The sequence below is a fragment of the Lucilia sericata genome, unplaced genomic scaffold, assembly GCF_015586225.1.
Source record: "Lucilia sericata isolate MDLA Ls3-8-SP2 unplaced genomic scaffold, ASM1558622v1 Contig000607F_arrow, whole genome shotgun sequence".
Taxonomy (NCBI): domain Eukaryota; kingdom Metazoa; phylum Arthropoda; class Insecta; order Diptera; family Calliphoridae; genus Lucilia; species Lucilia sericata.
Window position 1 is genome coordinate 59,551 of NW_023994614.1, and position 21,941 is coordinate 81,491.

General features: G+C 33.2%; 1 protein-coding gene across 1 annotated transcript; it reads right to left on the minus strand.

Annotated features, from left to right (window-relative positions):
* Positions 1–14,737: 14,737 nt before the first annotated feature.
* LOC119606615 lies at positions 14,738–20,363 on the minus strand. The gene is made up of 2 exons (XM_037960182.1): positions 20,274–20,363; positions 14,738–15,237 (listed from the first exon to the last, which is right to left on the minus strand). The coding sequence occupies exons 1-2, from the start codon at positions 20,361–20,363 to the stop codon at positions 14,827–14,829; spliced, it is 501 nt and encodes a 166-aa protein (XP_037816110.1). The 3' UTR covers positions 14,738–14,826.
* Between the last annotated feature and the right edge of the window lie 1,578 nt (positions 20,364–21,941).

A 21,941-nucleotide genomic window follows, 5' to 3' on the forward strand; every position in this document is an offset into this window, starting at 1 on the left:
CCCGGAGTAAATGAGAATCTATAAAAGGGGACTTTTTGGTACTTTTTCGTACTTCGACTGGTACTTTTTGAATTTTCTATAATATTGAACCTAGAAACATGAAATTAAGCATGTAGAGCCCGGAGTAAATGAGAATCTATAAAAGGGGACTTTTTGGTACTTTTTCGTCCTTCGACTGGTACTTTTTGAGTTTTCTATAAAATTTAACTTAGAAACATGAAATTAAGCATGTAGAGCCCGGAGTAAATGAGAATCTATAAGAGGGGACTTTTTGGTACTTTTTCGTTCTTCAAAAGGTACTTTTTGGATTTTTGTATAATATGGAACCTAGAAACGTGAAATTAAGCATGTAGAGCCCGGAGTAAATGAGAATCTATAAAAGGGGACTTTTTGGTACTTTTTCGTCTTTCGACTGGTACTTTTTGAGTTTTCTATAAAATTTAACCTAGAAACATGAAATTAAGCATGTAGAGCCCAAAGTAAATGAGAATCTATAAAAGGGGACTTTTTGGTACTTTTTCGTTCATCATAAGATACTTTTTGAATTTTCTATAATATTGAACCTAGAAACATGAAATTAAGTATGTAGAGCCTGGATTAAGTGAGAACATATAAAAGGGGACTTTTTGGTACTTTTTCGTTCTTTAAAAGGTACGTTTTGAATTTCCTATAATATTGAACCTAGAAACATGAAATTAAGTACGTAGAGCCTGGATTAAGTGAGAACCTATAAAAGGGGACTTTTTGGTACTTTTTCGTTCTTCAGAAGGTACTTTTTGAATTTCCTATAATATTGAACCTAGAAACATGAAATTAAGTATGTAGAGCCTGGATTAAGTGAGAACCTATAAAAGGGGACTTTTTGGTACTTTTTCGTTCATCAAAAGGTACTTTTTGGATTTTTGTATAATATGGAACCTAGAAACGTGAAATTAAGCATGTAGAGCCCGGAGTAAATGAGAATCTATAAAAGGGGACTTTTTGGTACTTTTTCGTTCATCAAATGGTACTTTTTGAATTTTCTATAATATTGAACCCAGAAACATGAAATTAAGTATGTAGAGCCTGGATTAAGTGAGAACATATAAAAGGGGACTTTTTGGTACTTTTTCGTTCTTTAAAAGGTACTTTTTGGATTTTTGTATAATATTGAACCTAGAAACGTGAAATTAAGCATGTAGAGCCCGGATTAAGTGAGGACCTATAAAAGGGAAATTTTTGGTACTTTTTCGTGTTTTAAAAGGTACATTTTGAATTTTCTATAATATTGAACCTAGAAACATGAAATTAAGCATTTAGAGCCTGGATTAGGTTAGAACCTATAAAAGGGCACTTTTTGGTACTTTTTTGTTCTTCAAAAGGTACTTTTTGTGTTTTTTATAATATTGATCCTAGAAACATGAAATTAAGCATGTGGGGCCCGGAGTTAATTAGAATCTATAAAAGTGGGCCCTTTGGTAGACATAAAACTAAGCAATCAGGGACTTGAGTGAATGAAAATTTAAACTGGAATATTTTCTGGTACTTTTTCGTTCTTTAATTGGTACTTTTTGAATTTTCTATAATATTGAACTTAGGAACATGAAATTAAATAAAATAGGTCTTTTGGTAATTTTTCGTACTTCACTGGTACTGGTACTTTTAGAGCTTTCTAAAATATTGAATATATAAACATAAAATTAAACACGCAGTATCCCAATTGAACGAAAATTGAAAAAGGATACTCTGGTACTTTTTTGTTCTTTTACTAATACTTTTCGAATTTTCTATAATATTGAACCTAAAAACATAAAATTGGACATGCAGCTTCCTGATAGTATAAAAATCTTTATGCGATTTTTTTGGTTTCTGGTTGAAAATTAAAGATGCGTCATCCTGATTTAATGAAAATATATAAAAAGGCACTGTTTGGTACTTTTTCGTTCTTCAACTGTTTTTTTTTTAATTTTCTGTAATATTGAGACTAGAATCATAAAATCAAACTTGAAGAGTTCTCTAAAAGGGGAGTTTTTGATATTGCAGATATATATACATTTACAGTAATGATATTTATTTTATTCCATTACGATGAGGGTAGCGAAGCACACTGGGTATAGCTAGTTGAAAATAAAATCACTACAAATTTTTTAAATCATTGTATATTTAAGAAATTTCATAAAAGTACCAAAATCCTAATCCTAATATATCCTAATATATATTATAAATCTCTTTGTAAGTCTGTTCGTTTGTTCGTCAATCACGCCTAAACGGCTAGACCGATTTTCTTGAAATTTGCAACATAGGTAGATCTATCATTGGAGGGTGTTATAGGCTATATCGTTTTTCAAAACTTGGACAAAAAGGTACTTTTAAAAATTAGTACTTTTAAGCACAAAAAACCAATTATTGTCTTTGCTTAAGACAAAATATATTCCATAAAGCTTTTTAAAGTATCAGAAATATGACAAAAGGGGAAAAAAACGGGCAAGATTAGTACTTTTGTGCTTTGAGACTAATTTTTATATGTTCTATATCAACTGCGCTTTTTATAGTATTCACTAAAAATATTCATTGTTATCCTAAGCAGTTTGGTATTGATAATCATCAAAATTGGTTCACAGTGTTAAAAGTTATGAGTAAACATTTCAGACTACCTCGAAAAAATTACGGGTTTTTTTTTGTAATTCTTTCTCAGAAACTACGAAAGATAATTCGATGAATTTTGTCACACATTATTTTTTTTACCCAGGGATTAATTGTGTTGAAAATCAAAATAATTGATCCAAAATTTCATATAGCCCCTATACAAAGGTATATATTCCCAGAAATTAGTTTATCATAAATAACTCCCTCAAATATATCGGTATCAACACAAAATTTTGTACACACACATTTCATTGTCAAATAAAGCTATCTTAATAAAATTCTACACAAATATGTTTTGTTTAAATATGAATCACTCTATGAAAGTTTTTCCGTATAGCCCCACAATTGGTCATAGCTCTCATATAAGGTCCACTTCCGAAAATCACCTAAACGCATATATTTCATTGAATTGTCAAGCTATAGAGATAAAATTCAACTTGAATATGTTTTGTATACATACAAATCATTCTACCAAATTTTTTACGGATCGGTCCACTGTTGGTCATAGCTTCGATATAAGGCCCACTTCCGAAAATCACTTAAAATCACATATTTCATTGTCAAATAAAGCTATCTTGATAAAATTCGACACAAATGTTTTGTCTAAATATGAATCACTCTACGAAACTTTTTCCGGATGGGTCCATAATTGGTCATAGCTCCCATATAAGGTCCACTTCCGAAAATCACTTTAACGCATATAATTCATTGAATTCTAAAGCTATAGGGTTAAAATTCGACTTGAATGTGTTTTGTGTACATATAAATCAAACACTTATTTCCCGGATCGGTCCATTATTGGTCATAGCTTCCATATAAGACCCACTTCCGAAAATCACTTAAATATTTCATTGTCAAATAAAGTTCTCTTGATAAAATTTGACACAAATATGTTTTGTCTTTATATGAATCACTCTACGAAATTTTTTCCGGAAAGGCTCCCGTATAAGGTCCACTTACGAAAATCACTTAGACGCATATTTTTCTTTGAATAATAAAGGTATCGGAATGTTTTGTGAGCATATAAATATTTCTACCAAATTCTTTCCGGATCGGTTCATATTTGTTTAATAATAATAAATACATGACAAATTTAATAAATGATGAGCCATTGGGCGACATTTCCACCCCCGTAGATCGGTAACGATTCACTACTCCAAATCAAGAACTGCTAGTTTGGAAACTGGACGCTTAAGTATTCCACTACTTGTTTGGCCATCAGCTCTCCGTATTACACCATCACTGCCAGGGAACACATTTACGACACGACCTCTCTTCCAATCTCGACGGGATACAGATTGATCACAAATAAGTGCAAGATCATCAGGAACCACGGGCTTCGTATATTCACACCATTTGGACCGTCTTGTAAGTGTGGGCAAATATTCCACAATCCACCTTTTCCAGAAATGATTTCGTAGCTGTCGAGCAATTCGCCACTGCTTTTTCCCAACAAGAAATGATTTGGCGTCAATGGTTCTTCGTCTTCAGGGCTGACAGGCAAGTGAGTTAATGGGCGAGAGTTTACGATGTTTTCGGCTTCAATTAAAAAACTTTGCAATGTGTGTTCTTTTGGGACGACTTCTCTGAGAGTTACTCTTAAAACCTTTTTAACACATTGAACCATTCGCTCCCATATACCACCTTCTGCAGGATTATGTGGACAATTAAACTGCCATTCAATGCCCTTTGTGGACAACTCATCTTCAATTTTAACCAGATCAAAAACTTCATCAAATCGCTGGGCTTCCTGGTTAACTCCAACAAAATTCTTTCCGTTGTCGCTCCGAATCTTCAACGGGGTGCCACGACGATTTATAAAATTCCGTATACACAAAATACACGCATCAGTCGAAAGATCATAAGCCACTGCTCTAATTGTGAGACACGTAAACAGGGCTACCCAACGTTTTTCATGACATCTACCGATAGTCACGTTTATTGGGCCAAATTTTGATGTCTCATTTTGTTATGCACGTGGGCAACAAATAGTTTTGCAAAGCGGTGACAGGGTGACAAAATAATGGGGTGTCTCGCTCACTCGATGTAAATTATTTTCATCAAAATAAGGCGAAAGAGAAAATAACTCATTTTCCTTTTTAAAAGAACAACCAGATTTTAAAACGTTTATTTCAAAGGCCAAACTCTCTCCTTGGGACAGACGGCACAAAATAGTTTCAGCAACCCTTAACTCTTCGGCACACAGGCATCTCGAACCATTATTTTTATCATCTTTTCGGCTTTATAAATCGGATTAATAAATCTCAGAACCCAAGCCATATTACGTTTAAGCCTGAGAAATGAAGAAAAATGATTAAAATCTATAACTCAATTTGTACTAACCAGCATGATAAATTTGGGGCGTAGTTCTTCCTCACACAAATCATCAGATTTCTCAGAATTCTTATTCGGCCAATCAACTTCGTTTTCATACGAAAATTGGGGCCCTTGGAACCAACGTGTTTCAATAGCAAAATCAACTTCATTTTTACATCTTGTAATGTCATCGGGAACATTTAGATCCGTAGGCAACCATCTCCAATCCGTTGGGCGTGTGGAGTCAAGTATTTCGGAAATTCGGTGGGCAACAAATGGTTTATATCTCCGGCTTTCAGAACTAATCCAACTAATGACGGTTGTAGAGTCACTCCAACAGATTCGACGAAGAACATTGAGATCGTGTTCCTTTATTACAGTGTCCATCAATCGGGTTCCCAAAACGGCGGCTTGTAGTTCTGGGAATGGTCATACATTTCAATCGGGCACATTTCGACTTGGCAGATATAAACGACACTCCTATTTCTCCATCAGATGTTGTATATCTCCAAAAGGCCACAACCACCTCTGATGAATTCAATATAAAATTAGGCATTTCAAACCCAGCAGCTTCATGTATTTCTCCAACTTGTATGGCTATTGTAATGGCTTTTGAAGGGCTATCAAAACTATTTACAAAATCATCTACGTAATGATGATCCAAAATTGACTTCACGGCTCTAGGGAAACGATCTCGATACTCCATTGCGTTTCTTTCCTTCACATAATGGGCAATACAGGGCGAACAGGCGGCTCCAAACGTCATCACAAGCATCTCATACACTTCCGGTGGACCACAAGAACCTCTGCGAACACCTGTCTTCTTCAGCAACAACAACTTGATGAAACATTTCCTTTATATCTCCACATACAGCTACGGAACCGACTCTAAAATTAAACAAAACGGATGGCAACGGTTTGTACTGAGAGACACCTTCCACCTTTGCTGCTGCATAAAACACCAAACGAATCTTCCCTGGTTTATTAGGGTTAACGACACCAAAATGGGGCAAGTACCACGTTCTCGGATGAAATGTATCAACTTCACTCAGTGACAATTTGCGTACATAATTCTTTCTCAAATATTTATTATTTATTTTCTTTAATTAGTAAATCTATTATAGTAAAATTCGAATTTAATTTTTTTTTTGGCATATAAATCATTATGCGAAATTTTTTCCTTATCGGTCCTTAATTGGTCACAACTCCCATATAAGGACCATTTCCGAAAATTACTTAAATGCACAATCAAAGTTATCGGGATAAAATTCGACATGATTATGTATTGTGTATAGATAAATTACTCTTTTAAAATGGACCTAATCAAAATTAGTTCGACATATGGATAAATGTTAGTATCCTCAATACGGAAACAAACATTTTGTCAAGTTATCTAAAAATTATATAATTAAATGGGTTTTAATAAAAAGTAACTTGCTGGTGGAGGGTATTTAAGATTCGGCATAGCCGAATATAGCACTCTAACTTGTTTTCATTTAAATTTACTTTGTTTTGTTTGTTTTTATGCTTTTAATTAATGTTTGTTCAAAAGGGTCACAATTGTTTTTATTTTGAGTTACAATATTTGTAATTGTTTAATGTAAGAGTCACACAAATTTTCTTTTTAAATTGAGGTCACACTTGTTTCACTGCTAAAGGTTTAAACTAGAGTAATAATGAACATAATATTTTAATGGTAATTAGCAATATTAATGCAAAAATAAAAGAAGACCAAACAAAAGCAAAGTGAGTAAATATATAAAAAAGGACCGTTATTATATTAAAGGGTGTTTCATTAAGTTGTGTTAATACTGAACATTCCGGCCCAATGACTAGGTGCAGTTTACCAAAGGTTTTGAACAGGTCCTGAGAATAAATAGCCTAAAGCAGATTTTTCGGCCACAACCTGACCTACTTCTGTTGAAATGGCACCATCTCTACGTAGTGATGAATAGACGTCACTCCCTATTTCGACTTTAACTAGGGTGTTGGAACGAGGGTCTATATCTGCCAATGAGTTAGGCGTAAAGTCTTCTGTTGGATCAGCTGAGATGGGTTCAGAATATGGTTTCTTTGGAAGATGGTCTGTTACAAGAGCTGTTACTTTGGTCGACCATTTATTGTTGTCATTGTAGGATCGCATTTCATAGACAGCAAAATCATGAGCGTATTTCATGATTGTTTGAATCTTATATTTTTTGACGAAAGATTTTGAGATTCTGGATGTTGTCAAAGACCGATTAATGATAGCCCGTGTGCTGATCCAAGCAGTAAGACTATCAGCGTGAATTTTAACGGAGGCAGTTGGAATAAAAACCAAGTTCCAATTGAAAAAGGGTGTTTCTGGGTCATTGTTTCTTGGGTCTGCTCATCTTGAAGGCAGTGGGTCGGCTCGTCTTGATGGTTGTGCTGTTCTTAACTGTATTGCATGATGTAGCAATGAATTGGGAACTCTCTTGCAGATATGGCACTTGGGTCACTTTTGCATTCTTCTGGGATCGTGCTAGACAGCTCAAACTGTATTTTTTAACGACCATTAGTTCATATCGCTCGTTTGGAATGTAGCTTAAGAACTTTCTGCAAGTATGAATAGGATGGTCTTTTAGGCAAATGCATGAAAATTGCTAGTAGTCGGGTCTTTGGGTTTGTTGGGATGCCATACCTGTAAATATAAGTTAGAACAATATTAATGTATGTAAATAACTAGGGGGTATACTAATGTGTAAACAAAACCACAACTTTTATAATTGGTCTGGTGTGGACCCCATTTTTTGTCTTGATGACGACAACTCTACAATTCTGGTCAGGTCCAAGGTAGGTTTTGATAATTCGGCCCATTTGCCATTCGTTGAGCGGCAAGTTGTTGTTTTTGATGACAACTAGATCGTTGACTTTAACGTTGTCCTTCAGCTACGTACTCGGACTTCCATCTTTAGCAAAATGAGTGGTAGATGACCTTCCAACGGTTGATGAGAGTCAGATTTTCACTGCTTACATCGGGTTCAGCTTGGGTCAATAATGCACTACCTATATGGAAGTGTCCAGGGGTCAATGGGTTAAGGTCATTTGGGTCATCGCTAGCAGGACTTAAGGGTCTAGAATTTAGGCACGATTCTATACGAGTAAGAATTGTAGATAGTCTTAAAAAGTGAATTTTATGTTTGGTATCATCTTTTTGAGGTGAGTTTTGAATGACTTTACACCGGCTTCCCAAAGGCCGCCCATGAGTGGGGCCCCTGGGAAATGAACTTCCAGTCGATATTTTGATGGCTAAAATGATGGGTCACTTGATTTTGAAGAGACTTTAGGAAGTCTAGACGGCCTTTTCTAAGGAGTTCTGCTGCTCCGAAAAAATTTTTTCCATTGTCCTATGAAGCGGGAAAATTTGGCTAGGAACGATTGGGTCGAGAGGTCACTTGCTGCTTCAAGATATACGGCTTTTGCGGCGAAGTATACAAATATGCAAATGTACCCTTTGACACGCTCGACCTGTGTAATTTTTGATGTCAAAAGGTCCTGCCTATTCTGCTCCTGTTGTTGCAAAGGGTTTGGATAGAGTTGTGCGTTCTGGTGGTAATGAAGCCATGATTTGATTTTGTGTCTGTTTTTTATACAAAACATAAGTTTTACAGTTGTGAATTACGCTTTTGACCAAGGGTTTCAATCTGACTATCCAATATTCTGTTCGTAGGCCTCGAGTCATTATTAGATTTTCTCCATGAAGAGTAATTTTGTGTATAAATTCAACTAAAAGCAGAGATAGCTTTGAGTTATGAGGCAGCAATATTGGGTAGCGTTCATTATAGGTCAATGCTTGTGATTGAGCGAGTCGACCATTGGCTCTGATAATGCCATTGCGATCCATGAATGGGTTTAAGGTCAAAAGACTGCTGTTTGGGGAGATTTTCTGTCAGAGTCTCAAATACTTGTGCTCATCTGGGAAATGATTTTGTTGAGTCCACATGGTGAGTCGATTTTTGACGAAATTTATTTCTTCTCGTGGTATTTTTGCCGGTGTCACCTGTTTGTGCTGGTATTGGCCATTGATTTTTAGGTAATTTTAACCAGGAGGGACCAAACCACCATAGGTTGTGGTTTTCCAGTTCTTGGGAAGTACATCCTCGACTGGCCACATCTGCTGGGTTATCTTTTGAGTCAATATGTTGCCAATATTGATTTCCAACCTGGTTCCATGAGCAAGGGGGTTCTTTAACCAGCACAGCACGATTGTTGAGTCGGTTCAATAATATGTCTTGACATTTTGAATTTGAAGATTTGATGTTAGTCCACATGCAAGGTGTGCCAATAATACGGATCCACACAGTTCTAAGCGGGGCAACGATATTTGCTTAATGGGAGCTACACGGGTCTTTGAAGCCAGAAGAAACGTGAGTACCGAGTTTTCCGATTGTATTCAAACATAAAGGGTCGCTGAATAGGCCTTTTCTGAAGCATCACTGAAACCGTGAATTTCCACATTGCAATTCGGGCTAAATTGGATCCAACGGGGAATTTTCAATGCATTTATTGTGGGGCAGTTTTTATGAATTTTTGCCACTTTAGAGAAGTCAAAGGTTTTATTATGTCATCCCAATCGACTTTGTCTAACCAAATCTGTTGTCGGTTACGGTTTTTTGAAGTGCATGTTGATCATATGCATTCGTGTTAACTTAACCTAAGTTTTAACTTTGATTATGGTAGAGAACCAAAACACTCTTAATTTCATATTCTATCCAGTCGTACTGGATAATTGGTGTTGAAGTTATAATCTTTCGGCCAAGAAGTCTTAGCTGCAGATACAGCTAAGCAAACTTAAAGTACAAACAAATAAACAAACAAAACTAAAATCTATCAAAATTGATAAAAAATTTTCGATAGTTAATATAATTACTATAAAATCGTAAAAATACCATCAAACATGTATATTATATAGATGGAAAATAGCTTTGACGATTTATTGACTATTTCGAAAAATCAGTTGACGATTTTGACGATTTTTCCTCGAAATTTGACGATTTTACGCCCAAATCATCTGGCAACTATGGTCTGAAGAAATATTCCATTTGATTGAGGTAACTATATACCTTCCTGAGTAGTTTCTACCTGTCGTCGATTTGAAATTGTTTTCGCAAAATGTGTCCTCATCCGACCTCAAAACCTGTTTTGGGGTCTCCTGCACCACCGAAGTGTTGAGAAGTGACACTGTTGTTCTAGGTTGTGTCGTTGCTGATATTGGTCCCCCCACAATCCAGCCAAGTACTGTTTTTTGTACCAAAAAAGATCCAATAGACCGCATCGGAGCGTACATGCAATATATTGAGGGGCCCAGGTCGAGGCCTATAAGCAAGTCGATGGGTCTGCTTTGATTGAATTGAGGATCTGCAAGTTCTAATTTAGCTGGTTCTTTTAGGATCTGTTATTTTAAATAAAACACTTGTTTTTGTATTTTTGATTTTTGGTTTTATATAATTCTAATTTGGTTTATTTCACTGTTTTTTGTTTGTTTAATTTACAATGTTTCGTATTTTGTTTGTGTATTTTACAAGTCTTGTTTCTTTATTTTTGATCTTTAATTTTAAGTTTCTTTTTCATTTAAATTTACTTTGTTTTGTATGTTTTTATGCTTTTAATTTATGTTTGTTCAAAAGGGTCACAATTGTTTTTATTTTGAGTTACAATATTTGTTATTGTTTAATGTAAGAGTCGCACAAATTTACTTTTTAAATTGAGGTCACACTTGTTTCACTGTTAAAGGTTTAAACTAGAGTGATCATGAACATAATATTTTAATGCTAGTTAGCAATATTAATGCAAAAATAAAAGAAGAGAGACCAAAAGCAAAGTGAGTAAATATATAAAAAAGGCCCGTTATTATATTAAAAGGTGTTTCATTAAGTTGTGTTAATACTAAACAATCCTTAAATCTTTCACACACATGCATAATTAAATATCGCTAAAGCATAAATATAAAAGAAAATGGCGTTTGTAATGTTCAATAAATCTTGCAATTGTAACAGATTTAAGCTGTTTAAATCTTTGGGCTTTTATATTTAAGGCATGATAAAACTTATTTCTACAAATATTTGATCAATTAACAATGTATTAATATAAAAGGAGGTGGTGGAGGGTATTTAAGATTCAGCTCAGCCGAATATAGCACTCTAACTTGTTTTTTATTAAAAATTTTTGTTTCTATATTATCTCAAAATGTTTACATATATTTTTCAGGTTTTATTATACCCTTCACCTTCGTGAGAAGGGTATATATAAGTTTGTCATTCCGTTTGTAATTTCTATAATATAATTTTCCGACCACATAAAGTATAAGTATATATTCTGGATCATTATAGGTAGCGGAGTTGATTAAGCTATGTCCGTCTGTCTGTCTGTCTGTCTGTCCGTCTGTGTGTTTGTTGAAATCAGTTTTTAGAGGGCCCCAGATATCGGCGAGATCCAAATCTTCAATAATTCTGTTAGACATGCTTTCGAGAAGATCGCTATTTAAAATCAGCAAAATCGGTCCATAAATACCGGAGGTATGAGCAAAAATCCGAGACAACCTCTGAAAATTTCATAAAAAAGACAATTTGTTTCATGCTTTGATATACGCAACAACAACAACACTGCTTATTCATTTAGTATTTCGTTTCATGTGTTTGGATGGCTGTGTGTTTCATTGCCTTGTGTATATTGTTTTTGTTTCTTGGTGCATTCAGTTTCGTATGTTTGGATGTCTCTTAGCAACGATGTCCATTTCATACAGTGTTGCCATATATTTTTTGAAGAAAACTTTTTATTTTTATGAAAAAAACTTTTTTTCAACAAAAAAAAAATTTTTTGTACTAAAATTAAAAAATACCCAAGAAAAATTAGTGAAAAAATGAGCAAATTGAGGAATTTTAAATAGCTTAATGATAATTGGTACAGAACTTTTCCTTAACATCAGTAGCAAGGAATTACTGGATATTGTGGTCTTAGACACCATAAATTTACACTTGAAATTTCATGATGAATCTATGTAGATTCTGTGTACTACAAGAGGAAACCTCTGAACTTTTGTAAGTACCCGTAATTGGGAACTCGAAACACGAAGATTTTGTCTTACCCAGACCCAGATGATATCTTCAAACACTCACCGATTAATCCATTTATCTTCATGCGCGAATTTGGCCTAGTATGGTGAACCAATGGGCTGCACAAAATCTCTACAATATGGTCGAAGTGCATTGTGTCCTTAACGTCTATTCTAAGGGATTAAGGTCATCAACACCGGTCAATTTTTTTCAGTTTTTAGGAATATCTCGAATATTAATGGTATAAAATATTATTTTGTTAATGGTAAACATTGTTTTTTATTTTAAACTTATTTATTGATTAAATAAAATAGAAACTGAAAAACTGTATAAATTTTCAAAAAACTTTTTTTTGGAATAAAACTTGAAAACTTTTTCGAATCTCAAAAAACTTGCAAAAAAGGGAAAACTTGACATATGGTAACACTGATTTCATAGCACAATTGTTCTGACTAAAACACACACATATTCTTATTCTCTTTTGTTTAGTCGTCACTGAACCAGCGACGAATGCACATGTGTAGCGGGTGTACGATTTTATTTCAATATTTTTGTTTACAGTACTGAAAGAATTTAATATGGCATGCGAAAAATATTTTATGATTATAAACACTGTTGCCAATTTAGCTATTTTCTCGTCAAATCTAGCGACTTTTAATCCCATTTTGCGGGGAAAAATATGATTTAGCTATTAGCGGGAAATCTAGCGATTTTTCTTTAGATTTCATTTATATTTTGATAATATCGCTTAAAAGTTGCTACGAATGACGATTTACATATCTGTATGTATATAAAAATATGCATTCAATGTAAATTATTTGAGTTTTAGCTGTGTGTATTATACTTATTTTGAATGTTCTGAAGAACATAATTAGGAGCAAATATTTGTGCGTACAGGTAAAGTTATACGAAAAACTTTAAAAGGGGTATATTTTGTTGTACTCAATTAAAAAACGAATATTTAATTATTCTAGTCTTTTAGTAAATGAGTGATATGATAATAAAATTTACCATAATTCTAAAAATTAGTGAACATTGGAAATAAGTGACGAAAGGATCGATCCATAAAGTCCTAAAAATTTACAACATTTCTAAGGCGTATAGGGCCGCATATCGATATTGCAGATAAACTTCCCACAAAAGGAGTGTATAATAATAATCTTGGGTGCCCCGGTAGGCTAGTTGGTAGTATGCTAGCCTGTCAGTCTGAGGGTTCGATTTCCAGCAGAGATCCTGGTCTGCTACACTACAACGGTCGTATGGTTATCGTCACCCTGCTCGGTAAATTAGGTAAGAATATAATTTGTAATTGTATTGTAATGGAAAAATAAATAATACTCTTATGCTGAAAATAAAGGATCGATCCATAAACGCCAGCATTTCGAAATTCAATTTATCTTTACAACATTTCTAAAGCAATCTGTATAGGGTCTCATATCGAAATTAACCTCAACTTGACATTTTTCCTAACCCAAAGTGAAAACATTTAACATAAAAAAAGATTCTCTTATGTGTTTGTTATAAGATGTGTTTGTATCACTATCCCATTCCTACGTATGTATATAGATTTTAGCGATAAATCGCTGACTTTTTAGAATAATATAAAAAATCTGAAAAATTTAGCTAGTTTTTTTAGCTATTTGTTTTCAGAATCATATAATAAATATTATTTTGACGATTTATCGCTATATTTTTCAAAATGTCTTGAATTTAGGTATTTTCTAGCTATTTTTCAGTCGACTTTAGCGATATTTTTGGGAAAAAAGTTGGCAACAGTGATTATAAATGCGTTTGACAATACTCAATGTCTTTTATGTTATAAAACATTTAAGGAAATTAGGGGATTTGTTTTAAAAAGACATTATGATTCTTTTCATAGTAATATGGATGGATTTAGTGATAGGGAAAAAGAAAAATTATTTTTAAAATATAAAATTATTTTTTTGGAAAAACTAAAGAATTGGTTATCTGATAGGGAAGCCAACGAAAAGAATTTAGATGATAAAAGTTTAAAAAAAGAGTTGTCAACTCTTATAAGTTTAGATATTGTTAAACATGGTAGACCATTTTCTGATGGAATATTTATTAAAAATATTTTATATAAATGTTTTGAAAAATTGAAGTACAATTTAAAGTTTATAAAGTACCTCCCGTTATCTCGGAATAGCGTAGTTCGGCGAACAGATCAACTAGGAATTTTTGTAAATTTTTTTTTTGGTATACACAATTTTTCTTTCAGTACAGTTCTCTTTCGCTCACCAATACAACTACAGTTTTAGTTTTGGACATCACTGCTCTTAGTTTCATTAAGTTGTTTTGTTTCGTATGTTTCGTTGCCTTGTGTATATTGTTTTTGTTTTTTGGTGTATTCAGATTCGTATGTTTGGATGTCTGTTGGTTTCATTGCGTTGTCTATTTTGTTTTTTGTGTATTTCGTTTCGTATGTTTGGATGTCTGTTGGGTTTACTGCCTTGTGTATTTTGTTTTTTTGTGTGCTTATTCGTTTAGCGTTGTTGTTGTTCGTTTTGCTATTGCTATAATAATGATATAAACGGGAAAATGAAATAAATTAAAATTTTATAGAATTGATATTTTTAAATAGACTGTGGTGAAGGGTATATAAGATTCGGCACAGCCGAATATAGAACTCTTACTTGTTTTTACTTTAAATTATTCAAATTAAAACTTGTATTCGTCATTCGTTCGAATAATCAAATCATTTTTAAAATGTCATTCGTTCTCTTATGTAAAAAATCCAAAAATTGTAATTCCTAAAAATTGTAAACCCCTAGAACAAATTGAAGATTTTTATTTAACAATTATATGTTCCAAAGCCAGCTTGTTGCAAATTTGGAAAACGGGAACAAAATAAATCATTCAAGTTTGTTGTGGCAGTAGGAAATGTTATAATACGAATGTCACCATTTTCTGATACTTGCAATGAATTAAAATATAATGTTGATGGTGTAACTGTCGCCAACGGAGGTTGGGGCCTAGTCCAACCTCCGTTGGCAGCGGAATTCAATTTGTTGACAACTGCCGATCCTGTTTGTGAAAGACCGGTTACAAAAAACTGATTTTGTAACTCGCCAGAAATTGGATTGTACTGAGCGCAACGTGACTTCGCTAAAATGCAGGATGTTATGTTTGTGTAAAAATAAATCCGATCACTGTCAGATTCTAATTCTCTCGTTCCTAAACTCTCAGCATAGCATGTAGAGATCTGAAATAGAAAAGGTTTTTTGTAACTGAAATATAAATTTAAAACAAAGAGCGTGTGCCAAACTGTATCAAGGTAATATGGGAAATTCCATGGAAAAGTAAACCACGACTGACAAAACAAACTATTTTGAAACTTTTCCGTTTTTTACATAGTCAAATATTTATCTATAAATTCCAAAATTCTTATTTTTATCTGTAAATAATTTATAACCAGTGGGCTTCACTACCCTAAAAATTATATACATACCAGCTGCGTGTACCCGGCGTTGCCCGGGTTTCTTCGAATATTAAAAATAATATTTTTCTATCTGTAATGACTATACTTTTTTTATACCCTCCACCACCATCAGTGGTGAGAGCGGGTATATATAAGTTTGCCATTCCGTGTGTAACACTAAAAAATATTCATCTGAAACATAACAAAGTATATATATTCTGGGTCCTTATGAAATTCTGAGACTAAACTACTCTGAGACTAAACTAAGCAAATGAAATCAACCAAATTCACTGGGAATATTCATTGTTTACTTATGCAGTTTGGTATTGAAAATCAGAAAAATCGGTTCACAATTTCCCAAAATTTCCCATAGCCCCCATACAAAGGTACATATTCCCGGAATTTAATTTATCGTTAATAACTTCCTCAAATATATCGGTATCAACACAAAATTTTGTACATATTGACACAACATGAACAGGAATCATACTACTGACTTAGATCTGTATCGGTCCATAATTGGTCATAGCTCCCATATAAGATCCACTTTCGAAAATCACTTAAATGAACATATTTCATTGATAAATAAAGCTATCGGGATAAAATTCGACATGAGTATGTTTTGTGTATACATAAATCACTCTAAATCACTCTAAATCACTCGGTCCATAATTGGTCATAGCTCCAATATAAGGTCCACATCCGAAAATCACTTAAACGAGCTTAATTCATAGATAAATAAAGTTATCTAGATAAAATCCGACATGAATGTGTTTTGTGTTTATATGAATAACTCTACGAAATTTGTTCCGGATCGGTCCATAATCGGTCATAGCTCCCATATAACGTCTACATCCGGTAATCACTTAAATGCGCATAACTCATTGATAAATAAAGCTATCAGGGTAGAAATCGAGGTGAATATGTTTTGTATATAGATATAAATCATTCAGTGAAATTTTTTCCGGATCAGTCCACAATTGGTACTGGCTCCCATATAAGGACCACATCCTAAAATCACTTAAACAAGCTTAATTCATTGATAAATAAAGCTATCGGGATAAAATTCGACATGAATATGTTTTGTGTATATATGAATTACATTACGATTTTTTTTCGGATCGGTCCATAATTGGTCATAGCGCTCATATAAGGTCCAAATCCGAAAATCACTTAAATGCGCATAATTCATTGATAAATAAAGCTATCAGGGTAAAACTCGACGTGTTTTGTATATATTTGTACATAAATTATTCGTGAAAATTCTCCGCATCAGTTCATAATTGGTTACAGCTCCCACATAAGGAATTTTTTAAGTATCGGTCCATAAATAGCTCCCATATAAGGTTCACTTCTGAAAACCACTTTATACCACATAATTTATTATTAAAACCGACATGAGTATTTTCTCTGTATAGATAAATCATTTTGATTATTATATCCTCCACCACCATCAGTGCTGATAGAGGGTATATACATAAGTTTGTCATTCCGTTTGTAACATCGAGAAATATTCATCTGAGACCCAAAGAAGTATATATATTCTTGGTACTTATGAAATTCTGAGTCGATTTAGATATGTCCATCTGTCTGTCTTAATAAAACACGCTCACGTTAAAACGGAGCAACGGAACTTTATGAAATTCACCCAAAATATTCATTGGTATCCTAAGCAGTTTGGTATTGAAAATCAGCAAGACGGCAAAATAGGTTCAGAGTTATTAGTAAAAATTTGAGACAACCTCAAAACAAATTGTGCTTTTTCACATATTTATTTATACTTTTTACAAAAACTACTACAGATAAATTGATGAATTTTGTCAGAGATATAACTCTTGGTGCCACGATCAACATTGTTAAAAATCGGAAAAATCGGTTCACAATTTCATATACCTCCCATACAAATGTACATATTCCCCGAAATTAATTTATTGTTAATAACTTCGGAAATAATGCCGATAATACGAAATTTTACAAATTTAAATTCTAAGCCAATAGAATTCATATAAAGAAACAATTTTCAGAATCGGTCCATAATTGGTCATAGCTCCCATATACGGTTCTCTTCTGAAAAACACTTAAATGCACATAACTCATTACCAAATAACGATATTCATACAAACTTTGGCACAAATATTGCTTTTATCTACAGAAATCTTACTGTACATTTTTTCACGATCGGTCCACAATTGGTCATAGCTCCCATACAAGGTCTCCTTCTCAAAATCACTTAAACGCATATTTCTCATTATTAAATAAAGGTATCCATAAAAAATTTAGCACAAACATTGCTTTTATATACAAAAGTGATACTGTAAAATTTGTTTACGATCGGTCCGTAATTGGTCGTAGCTCCCATACAAAGTCCCGTTTCAAAAAATAAAGATATCCATACAAAATTTGGCACAAATATTGCTTTTATCTACAGAAATCTTATTACATTTTTTTTATGATCGGTCCATAATTGTTGATAAAAGTTATTCAGCAGCAATGTTTTGTACAAACAGAAAATAACATGGCATTTTTATATGAAAACAAGTAAGAAATTATAGTCGGGCGAGGCCGACCATATAATACCCTACACCTGTTACAAAAAAAAATGTGATTTAGTTTTCATAATAAAGCATTTAAGTTGAATTGTACCTTGCCTCAGATTTACTTAAGCCATTTATTGTTGAATGGAATTGTGGACATTTAATTCGAATTTTGAAGGGGGCTTTGAATGGTCAAATGAGAGCCTATCTTTTTGTCGAGATACGAGTATATTAAACATAATTATGAACTTAAAAGCCATATTAGTCCGGATCAGTTGTATGGGAGCTAGGTGAAATAATGGACCGATGGACCGAGGCTTCGTCTCCGGTACCATAGAAGATCGTGTGCCAAATTTCATTGAATTATCTTTAAAATTGCGACCTGTAGTTTGATTCAAAGTTTAAAAGCCTTATTCAGGGGTTCAGTTGTATGGGGGCTAGGTGACATAATGGACCGATCGTAACCATTTTCAATAGGATTCGTCCCTGGGACAATAGAATATCATGTACCAAATTTCATTGAATTACCTTCAAAATTGCGACCTGTAATTTGATTACAAGGTTTACATGGACGGACGGACGGACAGCCATAGCTAAATCGACTCAGAAAATGATTCTAAACCGATTGGTATACTTTAAGGTGGGTATATGACCAATATTATTGTGCGTTACAAATATCAGCACAAACCCAATATACCCTCCCCACTAAAATGGTGTAGGGTATAAATATTAGTTAACCAAAAACAATATAATGAAGTGGTGTAGTAGTGTAGTAATTAAATTTTTTTTAGGATCAAATTAAGTTTCGAAATTCGGTTCAACAATAAAAATTTAAAAGCTAATTTTTTCATAGGATCAACAACGTTGAAAATCTCCCGTACAAAATTATATAAGTTTTATAACTATAACTATTGCCATACATTTTTCTCACACATAGAAATTATTTTAAGTACAGAACATAGATTAAATTTAGTGCGCTCTGTAACAGTCTGTTAAGTGGTAGTTTTGTTATACACCACTTTAGTGGGGAGGGTATATTGGGTTTGTGCTGATGTTTGTAACTATACCCACTTTAAAGTATACCAATCGGCTTATAATCGTTTTGTGAGTCGATTTTACTATGTCCGTCGTGTCGATTTTACTATGTCGTGTCCATATAAACCTTGTGCGCAAGGTACAGGTCGCAATTTTCAAGATAATTGGATGAAATTTGGCACACACGCTTTATCCAAGGACGAAGCCTATTGAAAATGGTTAAAATCGGTCCATTATTTCACCTAGCCCCATACAACAGTACCCCCGAAATGATTATGTTAAATATACAGTGGCGAGCAAATCTGGATAATTGTTTAGCAAATAAGACTTAAAAATACAATAAAACCCAAAATAAAAGAAAAATAATGAAGTTTTTAATTTAAAATATTCAGTAAAAGAATATAAAAATAAAACAAAATTAAATTCATGGTAATTAAATATTAATCTAAAGATTAAAACATATTTGTGAATAAAGTCGCAGTATCCACTTTTGCACGTTAAAAAAAAACTAAATTTTTAATATTTTGTTCAAAGTCCTTTTGCTTTCATGACACTTTTTATACGTTTTGGCGTACTTTCGACCAAGGTCTCAATGGTCCGGTGCGGAATATTAGCCCACACCCTTTGTAATCTCGACCAAAGTTCATTAAGATTTCTTGTCGTATTGCTCAAGACGTTTTTTAACAAGCTCATAAATTTTTAATTGGATTGATTTCCGGACATTGAGTTGGCCATTGCATCGTTTGAAAATTCTGCACTGAAAGCCAGTTCTTTACCATTTTTACCGTATGCTTCGGATCCCCATCCTGTTGCAGTATAACCTCTGACTTTGGATATGCACATTCTTTCACAAAATCTGGAATATTGGATTGAAAATGCTCAAATAACCCTCCTTTTTCATTATAGCATCTAATTTTACTAAAGGACCGAGATTCTACCAATTGAAACAAGCCCACACCATCAAACTACCATCCCCATGTTTCACAGTTTATTTTACTTGGTGCTTTTTTATGTTTTCATTAGGGCGGTGCAGTAATATTCCTTGCCATCAGATTGAAATCGATTAGTCTTCGTTTCATCGGACCATATAACCCTTTTCCAGTCATCAACACTCCAACATTTTTTTCTGATAACGCTGGTGTTTTCTTATTTGTGGCTGATATAAGGCCAATTCTACGAAGAGCTCTCCGGGCTATCGATTCACTTAAGGGCTTATTTATGGCGACATGAGCCTGTTTTTGGTGTTATTACCTGTTTGGATGTCAATAAACGCTCCAAAGTTCTGCCATCTTTCTCCGAAAGCAAGCACGATCGACCTTTCTTAACTTCTGGTGTGCTCATATTTTTTCTTTTTCTCACTTGTAGCACTGTTCGGTGGCAAATTCTTAACTTCTTAGCAATTTGACGAGATCAGTAATTATTTGTTGTCATTTCGACCATTTGGTCTTCCAATAAACTTGATATTTTTCTTATTAAAACTTGAAAATTAATATCTTTGCAAAAAATTACAAAGTTGACACAAAAATGGTAATTGTTTGTTTTGATGCTTCCTTCAAAGGTAAATCAAGTAGCAGTACTCAAATTCATTGCTATTTTTAAATTTATTTGTGTTGTTAGATTAATTAAATTTAAACGTGCGATAGTGGATACATTTTTTAATAAAATTGCCTAAAACTTGAGATAAAGTTTCAATATTCGCGAATTTTCTATTGTTTTATTGTATTATTTTCTTATTCTTCTATTGCTTATTTTAAATCAAACATATAAATTTTTTTAATATTTTCTGGATTTTTAATATAAACTTGATTGATATGTATCCAGATATGCTCGCCACTGTACCTGTATATCGATAAAAAGCGCCACAACTAAGTTTTATACAAGCCTTGATGGACTTGCCAAATTTCATATAGATCGGGCCTCATTTGACCCTAGCTCCCATACAAAGTCCCCTTCAGAAAATTACTTGAATGTCCAAAATTAACTTATAAACACAAATATCGTGATGAAATTCAGCACAATTAAATTTTATATAAATATAAATATATTCACAAAACTTTATCGGGCTGGGCCCATATTTGCCCCTAGCCCCCATATAAAGCCTCTTTCAGAAAATTGGTTTTTCATCCATAAATTGCTTAAATGTATCGGAACAAAGAATTATTATGAAAAATAAATCACATTTAATATTCATAACTGGTGTAGGGTATCATATGGTCGGTCTCGCCCGGCTATACTTTCTTACTTGTTTTTAATTGCATATTGTAAGGCGTAATGAAAGTAAGTCTAAAATATTAAGGTACATTTTAATCAATCAATAAAATTTGATAATTTATGAAACCAGTTTAAGGTGGAGAGTATTTAAGATTCGGCAAAGCTTAATATAGCACTATGACTTGTTTACATATTCTAATGTAATTTTCACAAATACTGTGCAATATAACTCCATGAAAATCATCACACATTTGTTTCTATACAAGTGCTTTATTCTTGTTGAAAATTTGCGGAACTTAAAGTTTTATGTCAGTAGTATTCATCCAAAGAAACAAATTTCAGGATAGGTGAATAATTGGTCATAGCACCCATACAAGGTTCCCTTCAGAAAGTCATTTAAACGTACACAACTCATTATCAAATAATGATATTCATTCAAAATTTGGAACACATATTACCAGACCTGGGATAAATGCATTAAATGTGTTAATGCATTAACAATTTTTTCTACATTAAAAAAAATTAATGTTAATGCAAGTTTATTGCATTAACATTAACATGGGTACATTTAATGCATTAAATTTGCATTAACATTAAATATTTTTAAATTTAATGCATTAATTTTACATTATCATTAAATATTTGTGAAATTAATGCATTAATTTTGCATTAACATTAAATATTTTTGAATTTAATGCATTAATTTTC

Bases quoted from the DNA above. Each gene is read 5' to 3' on its own strand.
- LOC119606615 (XM_037960182.1), bottom strand. From the start codon at position 20,363: ATGAGCACACCAGAAGTTAAGAAAGGTCGATCGTGCTTGCTTTCGGAG. The intron at 15,238-20,273 runs GTAATAACACCA...TTTCTATTTCAG, and splicing joins GTTTATTGACATCCAAACAG to ATCTCTACATGCTATGCTGA.